The 26,929-nt window shown below is 39.4% G+C and overlaps 1 protein-coding gene across 8 annotated transcripts in view; it reads left to right on the top strand.

Annotated features, from left to right (window-relative positions):
* The window catches only part of TMEM232 (transmembrane protein 232), a 231,039-nt gene that overhangs the window by 105,862 nt on the left and 98,248 nt on the right, over positions 1-26,929 (top strand). For 6 of the 8 annotated variants that reach the window (XM_081941005.1, XM_081941006.1, XM_081941007.1 and 3 more), the window contains exons 2-6: positions 2,498-2,747; positions 8,227-8,338; positions 9,438-9,543; positions 14,656-14,813; positions 16,202-16,301. In XM_081941005.1, the coding sequence (XP_081797131.1) occupies positions 2,614-2,747; positions 8,227-8,338; positions 9,438-9,543; positions 14,656-14,813; positions 16,202-16,301 (610 nt within the window). In that variant the 5' untranslated portion in view covers positions 2,498-2,613. Of the gene's footprint in view, positions 1-2,497; positions 2,748-8,226; positions 8,339-9,437; positions 9,544-14,655; positions 14,814-16,201; positions 16,302-26,929 lie in introns of those variants that run through there. The other 2 variants (XM_081941008.1, XM_081941009.1) reach the window with 2 other exon arrangements.

Below are 26,929 nucleotides of genomic sequence, written 5' to 3'. Positions count from 1 at the left end.
ACAATAAAATATTAATTATTTGGCACTCACATGAGTTTATCCTCTATTTTATATGTCTTCTCTGTGTATTTCTAGATAAGATTTTATTCTGTGATTATTTTGCCTCATGTTATACTGTGGAGATGTGTGGAGCCTGCAAGATATCTATATTATCTGAAGGCTGGTGCTTTCCAATGGTTCTCTGTTTCTGATTAATTGTTTTAATTTATTTACATGAGTTTATCGTTGCTGTTTTAATTTGTGAGGTATCATGTAAGTGAGATGGGCTTCTGTTTAAATTAAACAAAGCAAAATAAATAAATGAAATAATAAATTTGTAACATTCCTAGATTTATTCACAAGGAAGATTTTTTTTATTAAGGAAAAATGTGGAATTTCTGGAAGTATCTTTTATTTTCATTATTCTAATCCCACTAGTGGTATAAACAATGGCAATTTTAGTTTTCTAATCTATTTATGCGGTAGGACTCATAGTAATTCTATTGTCTTTGAGATTCTTCTTAACACAGCCCTAAAGAGAGTTCCAATGACAAATACCACAATGAACTGTACTGGATTTTATTCAGAGTAAATATGCATTCGATTAGAGTATGATGAGAAGAGGCTATAATCCTGACACTATTTACAATAGTGAAAATTTTGTTGAATTTATGGACTGATTACAGATCATGACTATTTGTTCAGCAACTGTTCAAATTTAGGACAATGTTGATCAAGGGAAACTTAAAACTGGTCCTTGAAGTTGTGACCATCACAGCAATCACTTAATTGTGATTTGGATGCTAGGCAACTGGTTTACAATTACAACAGTTGTAGTATGCCATGGTCACTTGATTGCCATTTGCAACCTTTCCTGCCAGTTTCTCACAAGGAAAGTCAGTGGGAAAACTGGCAGGAGATTGCAAGGTGCTTCTGCTGTTGCTGCTTTTTTGCCTGCCTGCTTGTGGTATCCATCCACCTGCCTCTGCTCTGCAGCATTTGCCCGTGGCACCTGATTGTCCCCGCCTGCTTGGGACTCCTTCCTTTTCTTCCTTAACAACATGGGCAGTCCTTGGGTTATGACAGGAACTGGGACTGCTAGGATTGCTGCTGTGTGATACAGTCACATGACATCACACCTTATAATTTCATCACTTAGCGACAGAAATTCTGGCTCCAGTTGCCATTGTAATCTGTGGTTTACCTGTATTTCTGATAATAGCATAGGCCCGTGATGGCGAACCTATGCACGTGTACTAGAGGTGGCACGCCACACCCTCTCTGTGGGCACGCGAGCCATTGCCCCGGCACCTGAGTGTAGAACAAGAAGCAATGGGTGGAAACTAATCAAGGAGAGAAGCAACTTAGAACTGAGGAGAAATTTCCTGACAGTTAGAACAATTAATCAGTGGAACAGCTTGCCTCCAGAAGTTGTGAAGGCCCCAACACTGGAAGTCTTTAAGAAGATGTTGGATAACCATTTGTCGGAAACGGTATAGGGTCTCCTGCCTAGGCAGGGGGTTGGACTAGAAGACCTCCAAGGTCCCTTCCAACTCTACTAAAAGTTAGCAAAGTTAGCTCAGCTTTGCATACGTGCATGCCTCCCACCAGCCAGCTGGTCTTTGGGTCTCTGCTGCGCATGTGTGTGGGGCGGGTGCATGTGGGGGCCACATGCGCAGGGGGCAGGGGGCATGCAGGTTCTGCTTGTGTATGTGTAGGGGGCACATGCATGGGGGTCATGCATAGGCATAGGCTCTCCACTATGTCCTTAGATAGCCTTAAAACCAAAGAGTGGTTTTAAATGAATCGCGTGGTTTCCTTGATGCTACAGGTATAATTTTATTATAAGGTATCTCTAATGTGATTATTATTGTCTGCCTTCTTTGGAAGGGCTAAAATAAAATATATATCTAGATAACATTTATATACTGTATATATCCAGCAACTGTCAATGGTTGCCATCCCCCAAAGTCCCCCCAAAGGGATACGTTTTACTTATGAAGTTTATAACCAATTATTGTTATATTTACAGTATCAATAACATAGTTTAAATGATATTTTAGGAGTTTATATTTTAAATCATGATGTAATTTTAATGGACATTTCCATTATTTAGCTCTATTTTGTGGATAATATTGTAATTCTTTGATATTATATTGCCTACCACATACCAGTAATTATTGGTAATAGCATTTAAATTGATTAATCAAACATCATGCTAGTCTGGTACAGTGGCTAATTAACTATCTGATCAAGAAGTAATAATGAAATAGAGAGATTGGAATAAATCAAACAGTTTGGCATGATTCCAGATGCAATTCAACTTAATTATATTTTTTGGATGTAAATAGCATAACATATTGCAATTTTATTTATTCTATTATGAATATTTGATTAACATAGATGCAGTTTAAATCGTTTTCTAAGTGGAGTGCTAAAAAACCCTAAGTTTTTAAAATTGCCATCCTTTTTGGATATCCACATTATTGTTTTTGTTTTGTTTTGTTTTGTTTTTCAGTTCCCTGGAGGACATGACAAAAAACTTTTAAAGTTTAGTCTTGTAGAGGAAATGGTAATATTTCCTTTTGGCTATACTATTTTTGTTTTTTGTTTTAAGACTGAATTTAGAACACTATGCCTATTTTAAAAGTGCCGGTACATCATAACTTTGGCATTGTGTCCCATGATGAGCATGAAAAGCTTCATCAGAGACTGGTGACTCAATATCTGGAAAAAGCATCAGCTGATTTTAAGAGAAGACCACGAAGGTAAGTTTAAATATTCATAATTGATGCAGTATTTATACCTTCAGTGTTTTCAGGGTTCTCAACCCATGTCTTAAGGAAAAGAGCAAGTCAGCTAAACGCTTCATGATAATTTAAATAAGATGCCATCAACATGTAGAAAATGAAAGATATAGTGTACAATGCGATAGGTGGCACATGACTTCACCTTTGCCTTTTCAACCTATGCTTCCTGTACAGGTAGTCCTCAGTTAACTACCACTAATTCAGCGACTGAAGTTATGTTGGCACTGAATGAATGGTACTTATGATCTGTCCTTGAAGTTCTGGCTATCCCAGTACTACTGCAGTCATCTGATCACAATCTGAGCATTGGGAAAGTGACTTGCACTTACGATGGTTGCAGAGTCTCATGGTCAAATGATTACCGTTTGTGACCTCTGCTGGCTTCTCACAAGCAAAGTCAATGCGGAAGCCAGCAGGAAAGGTCACATGTCGCTCCTGTAAATCACTCCCTTTCCCATCACTTTTTCTCCCAAAGAACCTAGCCAGGATGTGAGATCCCAGGGATCTCTTATTCTATAGTGCAGACATGCTTTATATGTGATGCCATAGCTGCACTTGTGTGGTGCCACTGGCAGTCACACACATATCCGTTTGCCACCAAAAGCAGCTATCATGACCTGGTTACATTTGTGCTGGGCTGTGGCTTGTGTACTCTCTTGTTGGAGCACCCTTTCCCCCTGCCAATGCTTGGCTGTGATCGCATCATGCCATAGCAACTACTTACCTGCCCACTAACCTGCTTGCAAGCTGCCTAGGACTTGCAACTTCCTGTTGTCTTACCCATTAAATTTACTTAAAAGAAGCGGATGAGAAAGATTTCACTTGATGAGCCACGATCATTGCTTAATGACAGCAACAAGGACTTTCCGGATTGCTTTTGCTAAGTAGTGCTGTCATGTGATATTGTGCTTTACAATTGCACCGCTTAGTGATGGAAATTTCGGTTCCAATTTCTGATGTTAACTGAGGAGAACCTGTAAATTCTGTTCTAGATCATTTTCTGGTGCATATTATTGTATGCAAATAATACTTTCCATAGGTATAATAGCAATCTGTTCCAATGGTGGTGTCTGTACCACTTGTGGACGAACAGATACTATTAGAGTTCAGTCAAAGATACAAAACGTTAACATAAATAATAAGGAAACATACTAACAACTATCTTGTTTAGGGAAATGGGAAAATAAGAAACGAAAATAATCTTAGCACATAAACCGAGTTAGCAAAAATAAACCTGCTTCCACATTTATGAACTAGAATATTATCCCATGCCCTGGAACTTATTGGAAAATATTAATAAGATTCAGCCTTAAGGAATTAGCCCACTATTATAACTGTAATAGAAGGAGTGAAACTCTTAATTTATTTTCTTGGGCGCATTACTTAGAATAATATTATCTGTTTGCCTAAATGAAATAGTAGAATCCATATTGAATCTCATCATTATCAGTAGCGTCCTCCTGTCAGTTGAATTTAAATACATTTTAAAAATTGGTTTTAAGAGTTCGCTATCACCACATTAAATGGAATTTTATATGACATTAATTTTTTTGATGAGAACTAATAAAATTAATTTCTGTGATACCTTCCTAAAAAATAAAGGAAACAGAAGATTGCTTGGATAAATTACTGTTTGAGGAGAGTGGTAATGTTACTTAAATACACCACCTCATGTTCTTGATAAAATGACTTGAATCTTAATATCTTTTAGATCTGTTTGTATCTTGTAGAATATGAAATCAGAAGTTGATTATTATAATCATTTCTGGCCTGCAAAACCCAGACAAACACTAGACATAATTTGGAATAACCTTTCTTCTGCAGATTTGCTCCTTTCCTGATTTTACTTAAAAAGATGCTGAAAATGAGTTATTTTGCAGAGCGTTTTAGCTTAAATCTTGCCATCAATTTCCTTTCATTGATTTCTTCAAATAGCTTTTTAGTTTTTAATTTGCACTTTGGATAATTTAAGGTTATATTGTATGAACCAGCGAGAGTTGTTCTTCATTGTGGCAAAATATAAATGCAACAAATAATTATATAAATAACAGAGGAGATGGAAGAGATTCTGCCACCTTTAACACTTCAGTAGCTCCTATTACTCATCTGGACTTTTTCAGCCCATGTATAGTCTCTCCCTCTCCCTCTCTCTTCTCTCCCTCCCTTCCCCCCCTCTATTACACACACACACATGCATGAAATCCACCTGTCTTATTGTAAGTATATTGCTATCAGTTTGCAGATTAATAATGTAAGAGGAATACTGTACACTTGTCATGAAGAGTTCATCGAATCCTACGTCTATCATTACAGGTTATTCCAAAAACTATAGCTAAGGAGAATTGATTATTTCATGCATAATTAAATTCTTACACCAAGGTGCCTTACAATATATCATCATGGTATATGTCATAGCTTGATACAAGATGACTTCCTAGTAAATATATGCGTAGTGCAATAGACATAGATACATTCATACATTATTAATGGTTATTTCTTATAAAAATGCAATCCATGAAGTAATGTCATTAATGTCAAAGCAGTATGATGTTTAACCATAACTTTAATTAATATATTTCTGTTGACCATTGATATAACTTACTAGCTTCTACAAGTAGCCCTTGTTTAACAACCACTCATTCAACAACTGTTCATTCTTGCAGTGGTGCTGAACAAGTGGTAGTTATGATTGGTCTTCAACCATTCTGGTTGGCGCACCACACCTGTAGTCATGTGATTGCGATTTGCGAAGTTCCCTGCCAGCTTTCCAAAATGAGAGTTGGGGAAGTTGACAAGTGTTTTGGAAGTCATGATCAATTGAAGTCCTTGCCTAATGACTTACAGGATCCTCACTTAATGATGATAACCAGAGACTGCCAGAACTGTTGTTGCTAAATGATGCAGTTGTGATGGCACACTTTATGATTGCATTGCTTAGTGATGATAATTCTGGTCCCAATTACTCTTATTAACTGACCACCTGTATTGTCAATGTGAAATTACTCTAGTTACTAGAGTAACATTTCAATTTCTGCCTTGAAAGTAATTAAAGAAGATAGATACCATTGTGTAAGTTAGGTTTTTTTTTCTTAGTCTGCTAATGGGAAGTATGATTTTTACTCTTTCAAAGATATTCGGTTCTGTTCCTGATTTCTGGCATGTCTGTGTATCAATTATTTAATTTTTGCATGTTCAGTTATTGATTAAAACTTTCTATGTTAGTTTCTTATTGAAGACATATAAATATGAACTATAATACCATATGAAACATTTAACGTCTACAAGTAAAACTGAATGAATTATTTCAGCCAATATTAGTTAAACAACTGATTAAACAAAAATGAAAAGGCACAGTTTTGCCTTAAAATTTCAAGTGGTTCCTGTGTTATAGCTGCACAAAATCTGATAGTCATAACAAATGTAGTGAATATACATTCCTGAACTAAGAGGTGGATTTAAGATTTTTTTTAAAAAAATATATCCCTAGCTTAATGTCACTTTTATCCAGAAAAAATTCCACACTTGCCACAGGGTGGCTCCTTTGTTTATTAAAAACAAATCAGTGAGAATCATAGAAGTGTTTGATTCACAACAGAAGATAAAATCCAGCAAAACTGATGCAGACACACCCATAACAGATCCATCACATTATTCATTTCCTTTTGGGGTAAGCAGTGTTAAGCCAAGAGTGGAAACATAGGAAGCAAAAATAGTAAGCAAAATGTTTTAAAATGAACAAATCCATCACATTATTCATTTCCTTTTGGGGTAAGCAGTGTTAAGCCAAGAGTGGAAACATAGGAAGCAAAAATAGTAAGCAAAATGTTTTAAAATGAAAATATGGACAAGGAAAGAAAATGCAGGACACGATTAAAAAAAATTCAAAATAGGCAAAATAACAGCTTACAGCATGGCATTGATAAGTGCAATAATTGATATTGAGTGACTCTCAGGGAAAAACATGCCAGAAATGTAAGGCCAGAATTGAGAATTTTGTGAAATCAACAATGCTTCTTCCTTCACCTGGTATATGTTTGTACTTTGTGGCTCCAGCTACTCGCTTAGTTTTTATCCTGGAAGAGATTTGAAATCAATTGCACTTGGTACTTGCAGAGATAGTGAATTCTCTTTTCTTTGGAAAACAGTTGGGCAAAGATTTAAGATTTTCAATAGCAGTGGAAATGCTTGTAGCAGAAAGAACTTATTGATGATCACATTGTTTACGTGACTTCCAAGTCAAACACTATTTTGAACAATTCCAATTGAGCAGACAGAACTTCACAGTTCCACCGAGGGAGCTTAAACCCTCAGCATATACTATATCTATTCCGGTAGAAAGGTGTCATGTACAAGGGAGACCTTGTATAGAAAGTGTGCATCCTGAATTACCCACTCTTCAGAAGGCAAACAACTTGCTCTTGTTTTCCTAGTACATAATAACCATTTGTTTAGTGCCCATTCAAATGATAATAACCACTTGTTCAGTGATCATTCAAACAATGGTGCTGAACAAATGGTACTTATGTCTGTACTCACATTTCCAGCCATTGCAGGTCTCTGCATGTGATTGTTCAGCAGCTGGATTGCAATTATGACATTGTATTGTCACACAGTCACATGATCAGAATTTGTGACTTTCTTTGCTAGCTTCCTGCAAGCAAAATCATTGGCAAAGCTGGCAGAATGTTGCAAATGTGACCATGTTAGATTGCACTTAAGGATGATGTGGGCTTTGTTTACCAATTAGACATGCAGAACTGCCAGCACTGAATGGCACAGTCATGTGACACTGGGCTTTTCAATTGCATCACTTAGTAACTAATTTTTGTCCCAAATGATGTTAGTAAGCAAGGGCTATCTTAAGGTGGAAGTGGTAAAGATGCACAGGAATGCACCACCTAGGAGTTTGGTAACCTCCCTCTAGAGTTTAGACCAAAGCCTGGGTAATAGCAGTGCCAAAGCTAATGAACATATTGAACTCTGAACAGCAAATTCTTAAGTTAGATTATTTTAAGGATAGAAAACCAATATTTTCATCTAGATCAGGGGCGACAAGCTTGCGGCCCGCGGGCTGGATGCATCACGTTCTGCCCCACCCCCACCCGGTTTAGCAAAGGGGGAAAAAGTCCCAATACATCATGTGACGCCGCCGTGATGCGAGTTTGACACCCCTGATCTAGATAAAAGGGTGACCTGTCACACACATATATATTTCACATATATATTTCTGATCTTACCAAGACAGAATTGTCAAATCTAGTAGATGCTATATAATTTGTTGTAAAAGTCAGACAGCAGTGGAAAGTATATATTAAAGACTCATATTACACAATGGCTCTTTTAAAATTAAATAAGCTTTCTGTTCTTTTATGCTTGAAAGGTTAATTCTATGTATTTATCCAATTACATTGATATTCCCTTGGGTGTATCTTTCTAGAAATCCATTTGAACTTACTGAAGAATTCATTGAGAATTTCAATAATGCCTCAAAAACAGAAAGAAAGGAAGCATTCATAGATCTGGCTAAAAAAATGCTTATTAGATGCAAGGTTTGTACATATAGGATTTATAAAAGGTCATTTATTAAGACCAAGTGTTGAATCTAAATGTTTATGATGCTGTTTAAGACCTGAGAACTAAGGAAAATACTTTTTACTACATCACATTCCCTTTTTGTTTTTAAAGTTATTCATACAAAGATGTGCAGAAAGGGCAATGTTAAAATAATTTGTATTTGGACATCTAAAATGTATAAGAAATTGCCAGGCTGAAAATGCTTGAAATACTTGGTTTTTAAAAAAAACAGTCACGTTGAAGTAATTTCATGAAAACAATCTTGGCGGTGAATAAAGGACCTCTTGATTTTTAATTTATTGCGTCTTGTTCCAGGAGATAAGGAAAAGGAAATGGCTTGACAGACTTTCCCTTTATAGTTAAGTTAAATATTGTTATGGCAATCTAGTATAAAAATAAGGCAAAGTTACTCCAACTCTGGCAGATTTATGTTTTAAAGGTTACTCCCAAATGCCTAAAGGTGTTTTCATTGGGTTGGTTTTGGGCAAGACATGTGCCCTCTTCACAAACAGGCTTAGTGCAAGTCATTGCTGGAATGCAGAGCTTGTAATTAATTGCTCTTTGTTGCAAGGCACTTCAATTGATGTTAACAGTATAATTACACTCAGTATTTATCTTCTTATTTAAGTCTTAACCTGAGGGATGAAAACATTGCTATCTTGGCTAGCCCTTGTGTTTTCTTGTCAGCAGTTTGTTTTAAATGTTATCTTTAAGTAGAGTTTTGCATACTTTGACAATGTTATATTTTGCACTGCCATTCATTATGTTTCTGTTATTTATTAGAGCAGCTCCACTTTTCCAGTTTTGACAAAAGATGCCACTGCTTTAAGAGTTTTATGCATTCCATAAGCAGCATCAGGAACATGTATTCGAAGCAGAAGGCTGAAAAATGTCAGACTGCTTTAATGATTAGCTCAGAGGCACTAGACTTATGCAAAGTCTGAAGAATTTCTTCTGAATCTCTCCCGAATGTGCTCATTTCATTAGTTTTTAGTTCAGCCCCAAGTCTATTGTTAGCTTGGGGAAAAATGGTATTATAATCTTTTGCTTCTTTCCATTTTATATTCTGGACAGAGACGATTGGGTCTCAATGTATTAGGTTGTGCGAAGTATGTGAATCTTCCAGTCGCATGGACCGAGGCAATAATGTTATCACAGTGCAAAGGAGAAATTAGTGAAGGTATGTTGCTTTTTCATTTTAATTGATACACATTTTCTCTTTTTGCTGAACAAATGCTGCTAAATTATGAACACAGGGACCTCATTTTAACAAAGCATTTGATGGAAGGATGCTGTTATGTCTGTTTGTTCAATATAAAAATACACAATTAGCTAAACTACACCAACATGCTATTGGAATAATGATGTCATTATGCAAATGGCTTAAATTGATGTGCATGACATAATTTGCTTTACATGCAAAATGTTGCTATTTCACAAGAGGTAAATCACACAAATATTGTAAAATTAAACCAATATAAGTTTAACTGTCTTGACTACATTGGATGCATTAAATCTTTTTTTGGGGGGGGAAGGGCACCTAGAAGGAAATTTATACTGTTGTATCCAACATCGGATAAAAGTTTGCTTTTTCTCTCTCAAATAGAGTATGCTATCCCTAAGATTTTGTATCAAGTGTGTTTTGGTCTTAGAATGATTCCAGTGGCTTATGCAAAGACATTCTTACATTATTTTAAATTATGGATGTGGAACGAGAGGCCTAACAGGTGTATGGGGCCAATTATCAAGATTTGTTGGTTTGTCTGATTAGTTGAAATGTATTTGTAAGAGAAATGGGTTGGGACAAACATAAGAATGTTGGCAAGAAGTAGCTAAAAATGTTAAGGTTTTGCTGCCCTCCAGCGGTCATATATTTTGGTTATCATAAGTAGGAAATAGGGCTTTGGAATAGGCCATGGCTTTTTCCGATAGTTCATTAAACTGGAAACCAGTATGCAATTCTGATGAAGCACAGATTGCTTAATACAGGTAGTCCTCGAGTTACAACAGTTCATTTAGTGACTATTCAAAGTTACAGCAACTCATACTTACAACCATTGCAGCATTTCCATAGTCATGTTATCAAAATTCAGATGCTTGACAACTGACTCATATTTATGACAGTTGCAGCGTCCCAGGATCATGCTATCACCTTTTTTGACCTTCTGACAAGCAAAGTCAATGGGGCAGCCAGTTTCTCTTAACAACTGTGTTACTACCTTAACAACTGCTGTGATTCATTTAACAATTATGGCAAGACAGGTAGTAAAATGAGGCAAAATTCATTTAACAAAGATTACACTTAGCAACAGAAATTTTGGGCTCAATTGTGGTCGAGGATTATCTGTACAATACTGGAGGTAGGAAGAGCAAACTTAAAAGTGGGGCTGCAACAGCTCTTTATGTATTTTGCAATTTAAAATATCCATAGGATTGAATTCATTGATGGTAAATTATGAGCTAAAGCAGCATATCATATTAATGAGGTAGATTCTATGAAACAATTGGCTGGAACTCTAGAAACTATGATGCATAGATGGAACAAAGGAAGTACTCTCTTAAATATGGTTTCCACCCTCCCTCCCCAGAAAGCTATTTTTACTGGTTTAATCATGGTGTTTCCCAGAGAATGCGTTCACTTTCTAGGTTTATTAATATTCCTTTCCTCATAAATGTTTTACGGGTGAGTTGAGTGGGTTTTATTATTTTCAAGTTTCTGGGAAACTTGTGCCTTACTTCACGTGTCCCAACTGGATGCATATTTTCTCCTTTAGTATTTCTGTTTTTTGATGTTCTCCGGAATAATGGAATTATAGCTGTGTGTGTGTGTGTGTGTGAGAGAGAGAGAGCAAGAGAGAAACAGACAGAGAGTCAGAGACAGACTTAAAACTGGTAACTATTGAATTGATTCAAATGTGCTCTTCTATTTACAGAAGGGCCTTCAATCCATGAAAGACATGGAATCAGCAAAAATCACTTGCCTTTTCCATGTTTTTCACCTGGCAAATATAAAACTGTCTCTAAAAGGTTATGGAATTAAGGCAAATATACGTGTTCCAAGATAATGTTGCAGGATCCAATCTGGGTCAGTTATGGAATTGTCTAGAGCAGTGGTTCTCAACCTTTCCAAGGCCGCGACCCTTTAATATAGTTCCTCATGTTGTGGTGACCCTCAACCATAAAATTGGTATCTCGGTTCCTAAGACCATTGAAAATATGTGTTTTCCGAAGGTCTTGGGTGACCCCCGTGAAAGGGTCATTCAACCCCCAAAGGGGTCCCGACCCACAGGTTGAGAACCACTGGTCTAGAGTAATCTTTTTTATCTTGGAATCTTGCATAACCAGAATTTCCAGCCAGTATGATTAAAACGTATCAGTGTAAGCTTGTGAGTTTGAACCCACATGAGAAAGAATTTGACAGATTTGTTATCACTATTGTTTAATAGTTTTTAGAAAGCACAAATGGTGATCCCTCAGCTTCCAGAACTCTAAAGCCACTGGAAACTGCTGTCTTACAGTCTCCTTGCAGGGAACTACTGTCTAGAGCAGTGATGGTGAACCTTTTTTGGCTAGCATGCCACAAGTGGGGGGAGCGCAGGGGGGTCGAGTGCGGGTGTGCCGCACCCATAATGCAATGCGTGACCCCCCCCATTTTTACATTTTTTTTGCCCTCCCCATGCTCCAGGGGCTTTATAGGAGCCTGGGGAGGGTGAAAAGAGCCTCCCCCGACCCCCTGGAGGCCCTCCGGAGGCTTCAGGGACTGTCCAGAGGCTTCCCTGAAGCCTTCGGAGTGCTTAAAACCACCCTCCGAGCAAACCGGAAGTGACTTCCGGGTTGCTCGGAGGGTGGTTTTAAGCGCTCCGAAGGCATCAGGGAAGCCTCGGACGGTCCCTGAAGCCTTCGGAGCGCTTAAAACCACCCTCCGAGCAAACCGGAAGTGACTTCCGGATTGCTCGGAGGGTCGTTTTAAGCGCTCCGAAGGCATCAGGGAAGCCTCGGACGGTCCCTGAAGCCTTTGGAATGCTTAAAACGACCCTCCGAACAACCCGGAAGTCACTTCCGGTTTGCTCGGAGGGTGGTTTTAAGCGTTCCAAAGGCTTCAGGGACGGTGCCTGAAGCCTCCAGGGGGTGGGGGGGCGGGGGAGGCTCTTTTCGCCCTCCCCAGGCTCCTATAAAGCCTCTGGAGCCTGGGGAAGGCGAAAAATAGCTTTTAAAAAGGTGAACTCAGCTGGCCAGCGCGCGCATGCGCTCTGGCCAGCTGACAGGGCAGCGCCTCGCGTGCCCTGACAAATGACAAGTGGCACGCGTGCCATAGGTTTGCCATCACGGGTCTAGAGTAATTGAGGGTAATCTGAGTCCTTTCCTTTTCCAGAGAAGAATTCCAAGAACTGGTCTTTTCACAGTTCCTCATTCTGCTATAATCATCAGCTCCACTCTCTGTGGAGTCATCTTTTTCAAGCTTGTGGATTGGTTTCCGAACGTTTCATTACCATACTATCATGATGGCGAACCTATGGCACGCCAGTGACGTGCGGTGAGGTTTATGACTGGTGAGGCACTGACACAGTGCTGAGTTTCAAATATTTTTAGACTTGTGGACTTCAACTCCCAAAATTCCACAACCAGGCATGCTCAGTTCCAATTTAAAGCGACAGCATTTGTTTTTCTCCTTTGCTCCTTCTTTCTTTTTCTTTTTCTTCTCCTTCCCCTCCATCCTCCCTCTCTCCCTTCCTCCCCCTCAAACACACACACACACACACACACACACAGAAGTTGGATTGGACCATCTCTCCTACCCCTTCCTTCTCTCATTCACTCTCAAACAAACCCCCCCCCCCCACAAAAGTTGGATTGGATATCTTTTCCAGTGGCTTGAAAGCAGCTCCTCTGCCATCCCCCCATTCCCCTGCTGCCTTTCCCAAACACCTCCACCATTGCAAATGCAGCCTGCTGTCTGGGTGGGAAATGCCTGGAACACAATAAAGCCCACCCACCACCTCCTGCTGGCAGGCTGGTGTGAGAGGAGAGGCAGAGAAGCCGGAGGGGAGCCGATCTGAGCCGTCCAAAAGAAAGAGGCTGGGGGGAAGTGTGTGTACTACAGCATGGCTCTTTGCCTGGCTTCCTGCCTCCTCCTGTGGTCTCCTCAGTGCTCGCTTGTGCTGTCCCTCCCCAAGTGTAGTTTGATTGCAGGTGGAGCCACGTTGCCTTTTCAAACTTGTAATCAGTGAAGCTGGGCTAGATTTTTATATAGTTTTATCCAGCTGTATGTGTGTGAGAGAGAAATGAATGGGGGCCTGGGGAGGAAGTCACTACACTTGGGGAGGGAGAGCACCAGTGAGGTTAAGCAGAGTCATCCACGGTGAGGCAGCAACTAGCTCAGCTTTTTCCTTTTCCTTTTTTTTTTCATGATGAGAGTGGTGAGACTGTGCCTCACTTGCCTCACCTGACTGCACGTCACTGTGGCACGCGTGCCAAAGGTGGCACGCAGCACCCTTTTTGTGGGCATGCGAGCTGTCGCCCAGCTCAGCGTCACCTCCTGCCAGACAGTTGGTCTTCGGGTCTCTGCTGTGCATGCACGGGGGTGGGGCATATGGGAATGCATGCACATGCAGGGGGTCGGGCGCAATAAGGGGGCTACGTGTGCATGTGTGGGGCATATGTGGGGCACGTGTGTGGGGACGGAGCACATGCATGGGTGCAGGACAGATGCGGGGGTGGGGCACATGCACAGGGATGGAGCGCATGCATGGGGGCTGAACACGCACTGCCTTTTGGGGGTTCAGGTGCGCACTTTGGGCACTGAGTCCGGAAAACGTTAGCCATCACTGCCATACTAGGTAACATCTTCAGTGGAGTTTAGGGAAGGTCAGTGTCAGTGTTCTCCTGCTTATAAGGACTTCGTGTGATAAGTGGGTTTTGTGATTGGGAGGTAACATCTTGAGTTCTTCATTGCTTCCCAGGGCCTTACATTGCACATTCTTGGTGGCCCATTCAACTTTATTAGATGGCTTTATTATGCAATAGTATTTAATTCACATTGTAGCATAAATATTTAAGCAACTGTTGATCAAAATTATGAGAGGGATGAGTCTTAATTATATTTTCATCAAAATGATAATCACAACAGGCAAACAATCTGGAGGAAATTGATTTAACACTTGTTATTTTGTTCAGAATTTGGCAAGCATTGTATTGCAGGTGTGATGGGTATTGTGTGAAATATTAAGATTTGTAGACTTGTAAAATATTAAGAACAATCTGAATTAATTTTTCCTTTCCTTTTTTCCTTTAGAAGCTCTTGAGATTCTTGGAATGTCATTGGATCATGCCCCCATCGCTCCAGAACACATCAGTATTTTATTTTTTATAGCAGAATGCATTTTGTATAAACTCTGTTATGATGCAGCACAGAAACCATATCTATTCTCATGTGAAATCAAATTGTTGAAGGTATGCTATGCTTTTAATATTGACATACTGCTTCCTTATATAGATATGTCATCTTCAGTGATTATATAAACATTATATGCCAATATTCCTTTAGCCTTCTATGCAGATTTGCTCTTTCTGCAGGGTTGGGAAAGATTTCTTAATTTAGGCATCTTGAGTGTAATTCTAAAACACCTGGAGCATCATTTGAACACCATTGGCACTGGCAAAATCACCATTTGTCAATTGCAGCAGGCAGCATTATTTGGAACAGCTTACATCCCGCAATGATAATTTTAGCATTGTCAAACAGCAACATCTGCCTATCCCAGGTTCTTGGGAAAGATTCAATAGGTGGATAAAAATGCCAAATCCTGTCTAATCATCTGGCTAACTCTGCAACCAATCATAGTAATATGTTTAGGCAGTGTAAAGATTATGGATTTTAATCCTGTCTTATGCACAACACTGGTTGGGTGACTTTGAACCTGTCTTACTCTGTCAGCCCTAGGCTGTAATAAACTGATCCTGAAAAGGTTTTCCAAAAAAACTGCAGGGTACAGTTGCCAGGAGTTAAAAATGATTTGAGGACACAATTTTTGAGTTTGTACTTCAAGAAATACATTTAAAACATCACTGTTACTTATATCTACAATTTACTTGCATGCTTACATGGTGGGGCACAGATTAGTTGTTTGCTTCAGAAATAGTTGGACAAAGCAAAAGTTTACCATACATGTCATTGTTTGTATATTGGTGTTTTTGTTTTTGGTAAGATGCCCAGAGTCACTGAGAGAGAGTGGGTGGCCATACACACTTTCTCAAATAAATAAAATAAAATAGTCAGAAAGTAAAGGGAACATTATATCTTATTGCATCTCTGGGTGGAGATTATTTCATAGGATGAGGTCAGACATTGAAAAAAATCTGTCCTTGGGTTCCTGCCTTTCTCATTTCCATATTTGGAAAAACCTTTGGTGTTCTCACCTGGAACACTAGTATGTAATGAAATAGTTCCACATGAAGCAGATGATAATAATTGAAAACAAAACAAATAAGTCAACAGAAGTTTTAAAATAGTATACCTTAAACATGGATAAAAAGCTATAGTATAGCATAGAACACAGGTGTGAAACTCTTGGCGTCAACGTTGTCGTCATGTGATGTTTTGCAACATTTTTTCCCTTCACGGAGCTGGGCTGAGTGATCTGCATGTGAGGCATAGAGCCTGCGGGCTGTCAATTTGACACCCCTGGTATAGAATAACAGTGAGCCAAATGAGAATGCATAACCAAATACTTCGATAAATAAATATTTACTAAATTGTTTCTGACAACTAATACATGGACAATGACAAATGCATAGGGAGAAATTTATAGAATAAATACTTTGTGTGTTTCTTTTGACAGCTTGGATTTTTAGTCTTTTTAAGACTATTTCTGCTATGTTTATTTGGTTACCAGAGGTTTTCGAAAGAACACAAATCCAGGCTTCACACTGGATTGAGAGGTAGATTTTCTAAAAAATATATCTGTTTATCTTTGCTATATTTGTAACGTACCTTGGAATCTTCTGTGACCAATCTAGTTGTGTTACCCAAAAAACCATCAAAGGAAACTTGAGGGCAAATCCAGATTGATGGCTTCTATTTACTCCTGCCTATTTAATAGGAACATGCAACCTTTGACATAGGGAATGTATCTGGCTTATATTTATGTTTTATGACATCCTTAGCCTATTTTTGCAAGCAAATCTTCGGCAAAAGCAACTTAGTCTTTTCCGGTAAGCATAGAGTGAAACTAGGAGGAAGAGAGAAAAGGGCATCACTGCTCATTTCTTGCTCTTCTGCTGGCAAACAGACAGACTGTCTTGATCTGATTATTCTTGACCTCAAGAGAATATAGGCAGATTAGCCCAAAGGAGTTCTCTTTAAAAGGGGCAAGAGAATATTGGCACTTACCACTCTGTTTATTATCATCAATCCCGATTTCCTTTCTTGAGGACTTTCATTTCTTTAATTTTCTTTTAATCTGTTTTAGAAAATAGTGTTAATGATGGCATGTAGGGGAACTTCATACAGAGATCATACTTGATTTCCTATAATTATTTGTAGGAAGAACTTATTTTCCACAGTTTGGTCTGGACTCATTTTGTAGTGTTGCAAGAAATGTCCTTTTGGGTTCAGTTCCAAGTGGAGAAAAAGACACTGGAAATATAGAGCCTGCTTGGAAAGATGGTTTAATGGTGGACAGGATCACACGGCTTGAGCTTCTGAACAGAAAATGGGAATAACATGCTTCCAGATGTTGGGTGAAGAAGAAAAGCAGCCGAGATGGTGAAAATTCCTGGTTTTATGCCCTCTCTGGCCTTTGATCCTCATCTTGTATTCTGTTGCTTGTCAGACTCCCATAGGGCCATGCAGGGGCAACTCTGAAGGCTGTGCTTTGAGTTCAAGTTTGATTGCCTTGCTGGCTGATGTAATTTTCTCAGGTGCTTTGTGGTTGGTTTCTATAGAAGGCTAATCCTACCTTTGTTATGTAGAGTAAATTAGCCCAGGCTTTAATGGCTCATTAACAAAGTGGGAGGCAGGAAGCTGCAGGGAGCTACTTTGTCTTTAAAAACATAATTCTCCCCTTTCACTCATAGGGAAATATAATATTCTGCCTTTTAATATTTCCCAGGGTATTTCATTTTTCTAGGAGAGGGGTGGGTTTTAACTTCCTACAGTAGTTTAAAAGAAAGTTATTTCTGCCAATGAACCTTTCAAGGCAAGTAAAAACAAAGGCAAGTTAGAACAAAATGATTTTATCCCAAAGATAAAGTTCCAAATTATGAATAGAATTTGCTCAACCTGAATTCCCCTGAAGGCTTTTTGTTGTGCTGCCATGATCTATCCTGTTCCACAAGAAAGGGATTCTGCAAAAGGTTAAATAATGTAGCATTGGACTATTTTCTTAAGAGTTCCCTGAAATTCAGATGTGACAATCTGAGAACTTCACGCTGGTTAATGTGACTGAAAGAGCAGCTAAATGGTGTTTGACGACACCAGAATAGTTTTTGCTCACAAAGCTGGTATTTCTAATGAATGCTAAAGATTTCCCTAATATACATCAGATTTTTGGCATACATATGCATAGCCTGCAGTGACTCAGCAGGTTGGGGGGTGGGCAGGGGCTGATGCTGCTAATATTGCAGCGGTGTTGCAAACTTACCACTTCTGTTGGTTGTCATGGCCACACATTCTCTCCCAAAACCAAAAATATGAAATCAGACAATTAAAAACAATAGCAATGATATATTTGTATCTTCTCATTAAAGGATCCTCACTAGTGCAGTAACCAGTATAAAAAGATAATGACAACCCCAGCCCCCCCCCCCCCCCCCAGTATTTTTCTCAAGAAATGCTGCAATATGATATTGGATATAGATTGAAAAACGGCAGTGAAAAAAACTTAGTCCACAAAATATGTTATTAAAGCCAACATATACATTTAATTAGAAATACCATTCACAGATTTGGGCTACCTGATTGTGTTAGTAATTGTTTAAAGTGTACTTTCAGAAAACTTCCACTGTTGCAGCATTTTGCCATAGAAAATCTATTTAAAAAGAAGGTTTTCATTCTACTTGTAGCAATACAGTAATGATCAAGTGTGTGTGTTCCTTCATTAGGGGGTTATTGGACAGCTATTTTTTTTACATTGCATTAAGATGCATATAAATATTCTAATTTATAATATTTTTAAGACTGATGAAAGCTCTCCATTGAAACTCACTGACCTATACACAAAACAGCAAGTTGATATTAAGCAGATTGCTTAAATTATCATCTTGTTCTGTCTGCTTCATTGTTAGCAGCTGTTGTTTAGAAGAAGCACGTTGAATCCTCCCATTTAATAAAGGAGACAATAGCCAGAGAAAAAAAATCTGTGTACGGAGATTGAGGGATAGGAATTCAGATCTGTAATTTAATATGAACTGAATTAATTTACACTGCCTACATATGATTCAACATGCCTCTACTCCTGAATTTTTGCCTAAATATTGGATTGCAGTTCTTTTTATAAAAGTAGATGTATAAAAAAAATGAATGGATTAGGAAACATTTCAGATAAAAAGATAACCATTAAAGAAGATTACAACCTAAACCCAACTGTTTTTTATATAAATTTTAAAAAATTCTACACCAAGAATTGTAAAAAGAAGAGTGTTGGAAGAAATGTCCTTCTGGGTTCAGCTCCAAGTGGGGAAAAAGACACTGGAGACATGGAGGCTGCTTGGAAAGATGGTTTAATGGTGGACAGGACCACATGACTTGAGCCCTGAACAGAAAAGGTGATCACATGCTTCAGTGTTGGTGGAGAAGAAGAGAAGGGAAGAGAAGGGGAAGAGCAGACAAGAAGAAGGGCTTGCAGGGATTTTTATAACCTGTTCAGTCCCACCTATCTGTTTCCTGTTCCTGTGTAAGAAATGTATTCTGATTGGTTGCCAGACTCACATGGGCCCATGCAGGGGCAACCCTCTAGGCTGTTTTGAATTCAGGTTTGATTGAGTTCAGCTGCCATGTGGTCACTTGAATAAAGGCTTATATTATCCTGCCTTATCCCATCACTCTGGAGTTAAGAGGAGAACTCTTTATTATGTAAAGTGGACTAGCTTGGCCTTCTTAATGGCCCATTGACAAAGCGGGGAAGCTGCAGGAATTTACTCTGTGTTTAAAATGTGTTTCTCCCTTTTTCACATCCAGGAAAATATAATATTCTGCCTTATCAATATTTCCTAGGATATTTCATTTTTCTGGGAGAGGGCTAGGTGATAACTTCCTACAATCCCTCCTTTTTTTTTCAAAACATGTGAGTGGAACGCACATGTTTTTGACAAAAGATAAAATTGGTCAGATCAAGGAAACTTAATTTTTCTGATGGAAAGGCATTGAAAGAGACAGCAGAAGGATCCCTTCAGTTGGCTCCCAGAGAGCTTTCAACCATGAAGGTCTTAACAACCAGGGCACAATTTCTGGAAAGAAATTTACAATATCCAATTTACCATGCCAATTATTTTCAGATGGTTGATATCACTTTCTGTGAGCTTCCAGACAGGGTACAAGCAACCACAAATCCCAAAAATCCTTCACAGCCATGGTTCTGCCTTTTAAAGAAGTACAGGCTACCCATTTTCAGGGGATGGTTCTTTAATCTGCCCTAGCTCTTATTTTAGTGAGGCCAAATTGAGTTTAGCTAGTGTGCAATACAAGCTATTTAGTATTTTTAAAACTACACACAATGAGCCCTGGGATTCCTCCTCCTGAGACCACCAGTGCACCATGTCCTGCTTTACTGGGCAACATCATTTTTTTGGGGGGGGGGAGTCACTGTCAGGGTTTGAGTTTTGAAGATCCTTTCTACTACTCTTCAAGTGGGGGAATTGCCTGAGGGGAACTGACCCTCCCCCATGGGATTAAAAGGGAGATATCTGCTTTTGTGCAAAGACAAAAATCAACCTAGGAAATGCTTTGTGGAGTTAAGTCAAGGAGATAGTTTCAATCTAATTCTGAATGGGGCCTCTCTCTCTCCCTCTCTTTTGTGTGTGTGTGTGTGTGTGTATGTGTGTGTGTGTGTCTGCTTCAAAATACAGAAAATACTGATATTTTGGATAAATTTCCCTCCCACCAGCCAGAAATCTAAGGTGTTGTTGGGAGAAATGTCCTTCTGGGTTCGGCTCCAAGTGGGGAAAAAGACACTGGAGACATGGAAGCTGCTTGGAAAGATGGTTTTAATGGTGGACAGGACCACATGGCCTGAGCCCTGAACAGCAAAGGTGATCACATGCTTCAATGTTGGTGGAGAAGAGAAGAGAAGGGAAGAGAAGGACTGAAGAAGGGCTTGCAGGGATTTTTATAATCTGTTCTGCCCCACCTATCTGTTTCCTGTTCCTGTGTAAGAAATGTATTCTGATTGGTTGCCAGACTCACATGGGCCCATGCAGAGGCAACCCTCTAGGCTGTTTTGAATTCAGGTTTGATTGAGTTCAGATGCCATGTGGTCAGTTGAGTAAAGGCTTATTATCCTGCCTTAATCCCATCACAGCTGAAGAGGAGAACTCTTTATTATGTAAAGTGGACTAGCTTGGCCTTCTTAATGGCCCATTGACAAAAGTGGGGATGGGCAGGAAGCTGTAGGAATTTAGTGTTTAAAATGTGTTTCTCCCTTTTTCACATCCAGGAAAATATAATATTCTGCCTTTTCAATATTTCCTAGGATATTTCATTTTTCTGGGAGAGGGCTAGGTGATAACTTCCTACAGTGTTCAGATCTTGCTGTGCCAGCCACTCTCAAATACAATTCTTACATGAGTACATTAAACTGATTACAATATAAATGAGGCAAGGAAGAAAGCATAATAAATTTCTGTGAATGAAACAGAGAAAGAAAACTTTATCAAATTCCACCCTCCCCATAATCTTTTCAGCTGTCTTCTGGGAATTGAAAAGAGTCTTTTGGTCTTTACTTCTTCATCTCCTTCAGGGTTCTTTCATGTCTGCTAGGGTGGCATGCTTGGTTTGGTGGTAAGAGTGGTCAGTCAGTCTTGGCAGTCTGTCCCAGGCTTGGCTAAGTTTTTTTCCCTCATGTCAGGTTTTATCAGGAGGCAATCACCAGCAGCAAATTGGAGAGTTATGGTTTGAGCTAGCAGTCCTTTGTTTCTGAGGTAAAAAAAAAAAGAGGCCAAGAATACAGTTCTTTACAGACATATCTTTAGTCTTATGTGCAAGTGTGGAAATCCAAACATTATTTCAGGAGGCAGACGATGTAAATTTCATGGAACATGACATTCCCACTGCCTGTATGATTGAAACACTTTTGCAGTAAGATGAGTAAATTTCCAAGAGGGACAACAACTTTTTGTTGCAAACAAACAAACAAATAAAATATCATAGGGTGGAGCACCTTGACTCATAAACATTTAAAAATGCACAGGTGTAAAAGAGGAAGGGAAGAAAAACAGCTTTAAAAAAATGCAATTAAAAAAAAAAGGTACTTTGAGTCAACACTCCAAAATGTCAAATTCCATTCAGATGGAAGCAAATTCTCATCAAGTATGTTAAAACATTTACAAATGTAAGCAAAATATCTCAAAATCATTCCTTTTTATAGGTTTAATTAAGCATTTTAAACCTCAAAAATTTCCAGAAGAAGAAAAAAAATCAAAATTGTATTCAGAGCAGACAAAGAAATGTAACTGCATAATTTTTATATGCAGATGAAAGATCACAACAGTGAAAGGTAAAAGTGCACGAGCAGATCACCTATTTACTCCAAATTTCTCAGAAGAGAGGGGGGGAAAAAGTGGTTAAAGTGAGGAGAAAAAATTTCAGCCTTTAATGACCCAAAAGGAAGGAGGGAAAGAAGGAGGGGGGAATGCCCAGAGGCATTCACAGGTATCACTGGGGCGTTTCATACACACACTCATGGTAAAAATGAGCAGACACTCATTCTCCCCGCTTTTCCTGCTTCCCTCCAAAGAATGACCCAGAAGGAAAAGGGGGGGGGGGGGAATTCACACAGGCAATCACGTGGATCTCTGGATCCATTCACTTATCACTCCCTGGGGCATGGGGGACACATACTCACATTCATACTGCAATCAGACCTTCATGCTTGCTCATGCCAAACAATCATAGGTATTTCAGGAAGCTTTTTTTTTTCCACAAGCCACCAAGCTTCATTTTCTTTTATTAGAGGATCTCACCCTCCCTTCAGGTTTGGAAATGATAACACACATGCATACACACACATACCATTAAACAACCTTGTAACTGACTGCTTCTTTATATGAAAGGGAATCAAACTACATTCATACCAACTTTACCATCAACATACTCACATTTGCACTGCAATCATTAATTTCACATACAAAAATCCCATTTCATTCTTTCTTCATGCAAAACAGTTATTACAATTATTTCAGGGAGCTGTACATAAGCCAATGAGCTCCATTTTCTATTATTAAAGGATCTCAACTTCCCTCCAGGTCTGGAAATGATCACGCACTAGATTGTTAATGCCTGTCTCTGCCCTGGGGTGTTCGTTTCTAATTTGGACCTGCCAGCGGACGCTGGCTAATTTTTAAAGATCCAAATTCTATCTTGATATCCCAGCACGCGCTGGCATTTTTAAATATCAAGATGTATGGAGACTTTCATTAACACATCATTTGCATCTGGGTGGGGCCCTTGATTCATCAGATGGTCGCCAGAAAATCAGCAAATTTGTTGACAAAATCTAAATCAAAACTGCCCTCTGGAGGCCAGGTTTTTACTTTAGGACTAATAGAGTAGGTTGGTCAGAAAAATGTGCAGAGGGTTTTTTACTCAGGTTGAAGGCAAACCTTTAGTAGGAATTTCCTTCATTTCATACATGCACACACAAGGCAACACTCTCCTCCTCCCCCCAAAAGGGAAAAAAAAATCTATACTCACCTGAAGAGTACAATCTTCTAGGGCTGAAAGACATGAGAACAAGGTTCCCTCCCCCACAGAAAAGGCATTGTTGGAGGATTAGAGGTAAGGGAGGGGTGGGGGGGGTAGATAGCTTGCAGGCAGAGTTTGAAAAATAAAAGCATCAGTTACTCAGCAGATAAACAGATAAACATTATGGGGATATCACAGATGAGAAATGGGGTCTGGATTCACATGCTCCAGGAAAGAAATGAACAGGTAAAATCATTTAGACACACAATAAATGCAATGCAAGGATGAAACTTTCCTTGCAAATGAGCTTAAAACATTTCCTGGGTTGTTACTTTAAGGTATAGGGAAGGAAGGAAAAAAAAATCTTTACACTGTTTCTGCTGGCCAAAACAGACACAAAGTAAAGACTCTTCCCAGTTTCAGTTAGTTTTCTAGGCCCAACAAACTGAGCAAAGGCAATTTCTGCCAGTTTACTCCTTTCTTTGAACCTTCTTTGAACATTTAAACTTCTTGTCTTTTGGATTGGAGACATCTTAGTTACAATTACCTTAAGGGTGCACAAAGACTTAGACATACACACACAGAGACAAAGAGGGAAAAACAAAATCATTCCCACCATGAATTTCAGTTAAATTGGGGAAGGCACAAATCTTAAGAAACAAAAACCACGTGGTTATATAGAAGACAGAGAAAGAGACAGACAAGAGGAAAAAAAAAAGAAACCACCATTTCCTTTTAAGTACCTTTTCAGCCAAATTAGTTTTTCCTGTATCATCTTTCAGCAAAGCCCATTTTCTACAATCTGCTCTTTTTTTTCTTCATTCCGGCCAGGACGGGCATTTGCTTTTCGTCCCAGGCCCCCAACAACTCCCCTAGGGGGGTTTCCATGGCTACCCTCGAGCTACCGCTTCCCATGATCCCGTTTAGATGTGGGTTCACTTCGTCCTAGCCGGGTTTGCCACTTCGTATTTCCCCACTTTACTTTCGCGTCCTTAGAGGACCTTTCGCGCCTTTTGAAGGGACTTTCTCTGTTTGCCCTTCGGAGGGTCTTATTGGTGCCCTTCGGAGGGACTTTTCTGGGGGTGCCCTTCAGAGGGACTTTTGACGCGTTCCTCACCGCGGGAACCTTCTCTTGATTCGCGCCCTTTCACGCAGGGACTTTTCTTACAGTTTCAAGTCTTGGGGAAAGAGACCCGGAGGACCAGCCGCACAGTGACCCAGGAGGGGTGCTGTCGGAGCGGGTATGCGTACCTCCCTTTTTCTCACTAACTTTCTTATGGGCTTTAGCTTTTTTCTCTCACAGGACAAAAACAGCAGCAACAACAAAAAATAAAAAATCCATTCACTTTTCCATCCATTTTCACACACACTAGTCACACACAGGCAGGCATACACACATTTCCCATGCTTTAAAATTAAATTTTAGAGAATTAAAATTTAGAGGTACTCACCTTCTTTCCAGGCAGCCTTTGAGCTCAAACTCAAAACCCCTTTAAAGCCTAGATCCAAATGGCTAAGGCCAAGATAAAGTCCACCCACAGACTCAATGGGGTCTGTGCCGGCATGGGAGGCTTACCTGGGCCATATCCATTTGTTAGGCTAGCTTGGAGTCCCATCTGGGGTGCCAATTGTTGGGAGAAATGTCCTTCTGGGTTCGGCTCCAAGTGGGGAAAAAGACACTGGAGACATGGAAGCTGCTTGGAAAGATGGTTTTAATGGTGGACAGGACCACATGGCCTGAGCCCTGAACAGCAAAGGTGATCACATGCTTCAATGTTGGTGGAGAAGAGAAGAGAAGGGAAGAGAAGAGAAGGACTGAAGAAGGGCTTGCAGGGATTTTTATAATCTGTTCTGCCCCACCTATCTGTTTCCTGTTCCTGTGTAAGAAATGTATTCTGATTGGTTGCCAGACTCACATGGGCCCATGCAGAGGCAACCCTCTAGGCTGTTTTGAATTCAGGTTTGATTGAGTTCAGATGCCATGTGGTCAGTTGAGTAAAGGCTTATTATCCTGCCTTAATCCCATCACAGCTGAAGAGGAGAACTCTTTATTATGTAAAGTGGACTAGCTTGGCCTTCTTAATGGCCCATTGACAAAAGTGGGGATGGGCAGGAAGCTGTAGGAATTTAGTGTTTAAAATGTGTTTCTCCCTTTTTCACATCCAGGAAAATATAATATTCTGCCTTTTCAATATTTCCTAGGATATTTCATTTTTCTGGGAGAGGGCTAGGTGATAACTTCCTACAGTGTTCAGATCTTGCTGTGCCAGCCACTCTCAAATACAATTCTTACATGAGTACATTAAACTGATTACAATATAAATGAGGCAAGGAAGAAAGCATAATAAATTTCTGTGAATGAAACAGAGAAAGAAAACTTTATCAAATTCCACCCTCCCCATAATCTTTTCAGCTGTCTTCTGGGAATTGAAAAGAGTCTTTTGGTCTTTACTTCTTCATCTCCTTCAGGGTTCTTTCATGTCTGCTAGGGTGGCATGCTTGGTTTGGTGGTAAGAGTGGTCAGTCAGTCTTGGCAGTCTGTCCCAGGCTTGGCTAAGTTTTTTTCCCTCATGTCAGGTTTTATCAGGAGGCAATCACCAGCAGCAAATTGGAGAGTTATGGTTTGAGCTAGCAGTCCTTTGTTTCTGAGGTAAAAAAAAAAGAGGCCAAGAATACAGTTCTTTACAGACATATCTTTAGTCTTATGTGCAAGTGTGGAAATTCAAACATTATTTCAGGAGGCAGACGATGTAAATTTCATGGAACATGACATTCCCACTGCCTGTATGATTGAAACACTTTTGCAGTAAGATGAGTAAATTTCCAAGAGGGACAACAACTTTTTGTTGCAAACAAACAAACAAATAAAATATCATAGGGTGGAGCACCTTGACTCATAAACATTTAAAAATGCACAGGTGTAAAAGAGGGAGGGAAGAAAAACAGCTTTAAAAAAATGCAATTAAAAAAAAAAGGTACTTTGAGTCAACACTCCAAAATGTCAAATTCCATTCAGATGGAAGCAAATTCTCATCAAGTATGTTAAAACATTTACAAATGTAAGCAAAATATCTCAAAATCATTCCTTTTTATAGGTTTAATTAAGCATTTTAAACCTCAAAAATTTCCAGAAGAAGAAAAAAAATCAAAATTGTATTCAGAGCAGACAAAGAAATGTAACTGCATAATTTTTATATGCAGATGAAAGATCACAACAGTGAAAGGTAAAAGTGCACGAGCAGATCACCTATTTACTCCAAATTTCTCAGAAGAGAGGGGGGGGAAAAGTGGTTAAAGTGAGGAGAAAAAATTTCAGCCTTTAATGACCCAAAAGGAAGGAGGGAAAGAAGGAGGGGGGAATGCCCAGAGGCATTCACAGGTATCACTGGGGCGTTTCATACACACACTCATGGTAAAAATGAGCAGACACTCATTCTCCCCGCTTTTCCTGCTTCCCTCCAAAGAATGACCCAGAAGGAAAAGGGGGGGGGGAATTCACACAGGCAATCACGTGGATCTCTGGATCCATTCACTTATCACTCCCTGGGGCATGGGGGACACATACTCACATTCATACTGCAATCAGACCTTCATGCTTGCTCATGCCAAACAATCATAGGTATTTCAGGAAGCTTTTTTTTTTCCACAAGCCACCAAGCTTCATTTTCTT

This window comes from Natrix helvetica, assembly GCF_964273705.1.
Source record: "Natrix helvetica genome assembly, chromosome: 2".
NCBI lineage: Eukaryota > Metazoa > Chordata > Lepidosauria > Squamata > Natricidae > Natrix > Natrix helvetica.
The sequence above is the reverse complement of the archived record's forward strand: the minus strand, read 5'-3'. Positions and strand labels throughout refer to the sequence as shown.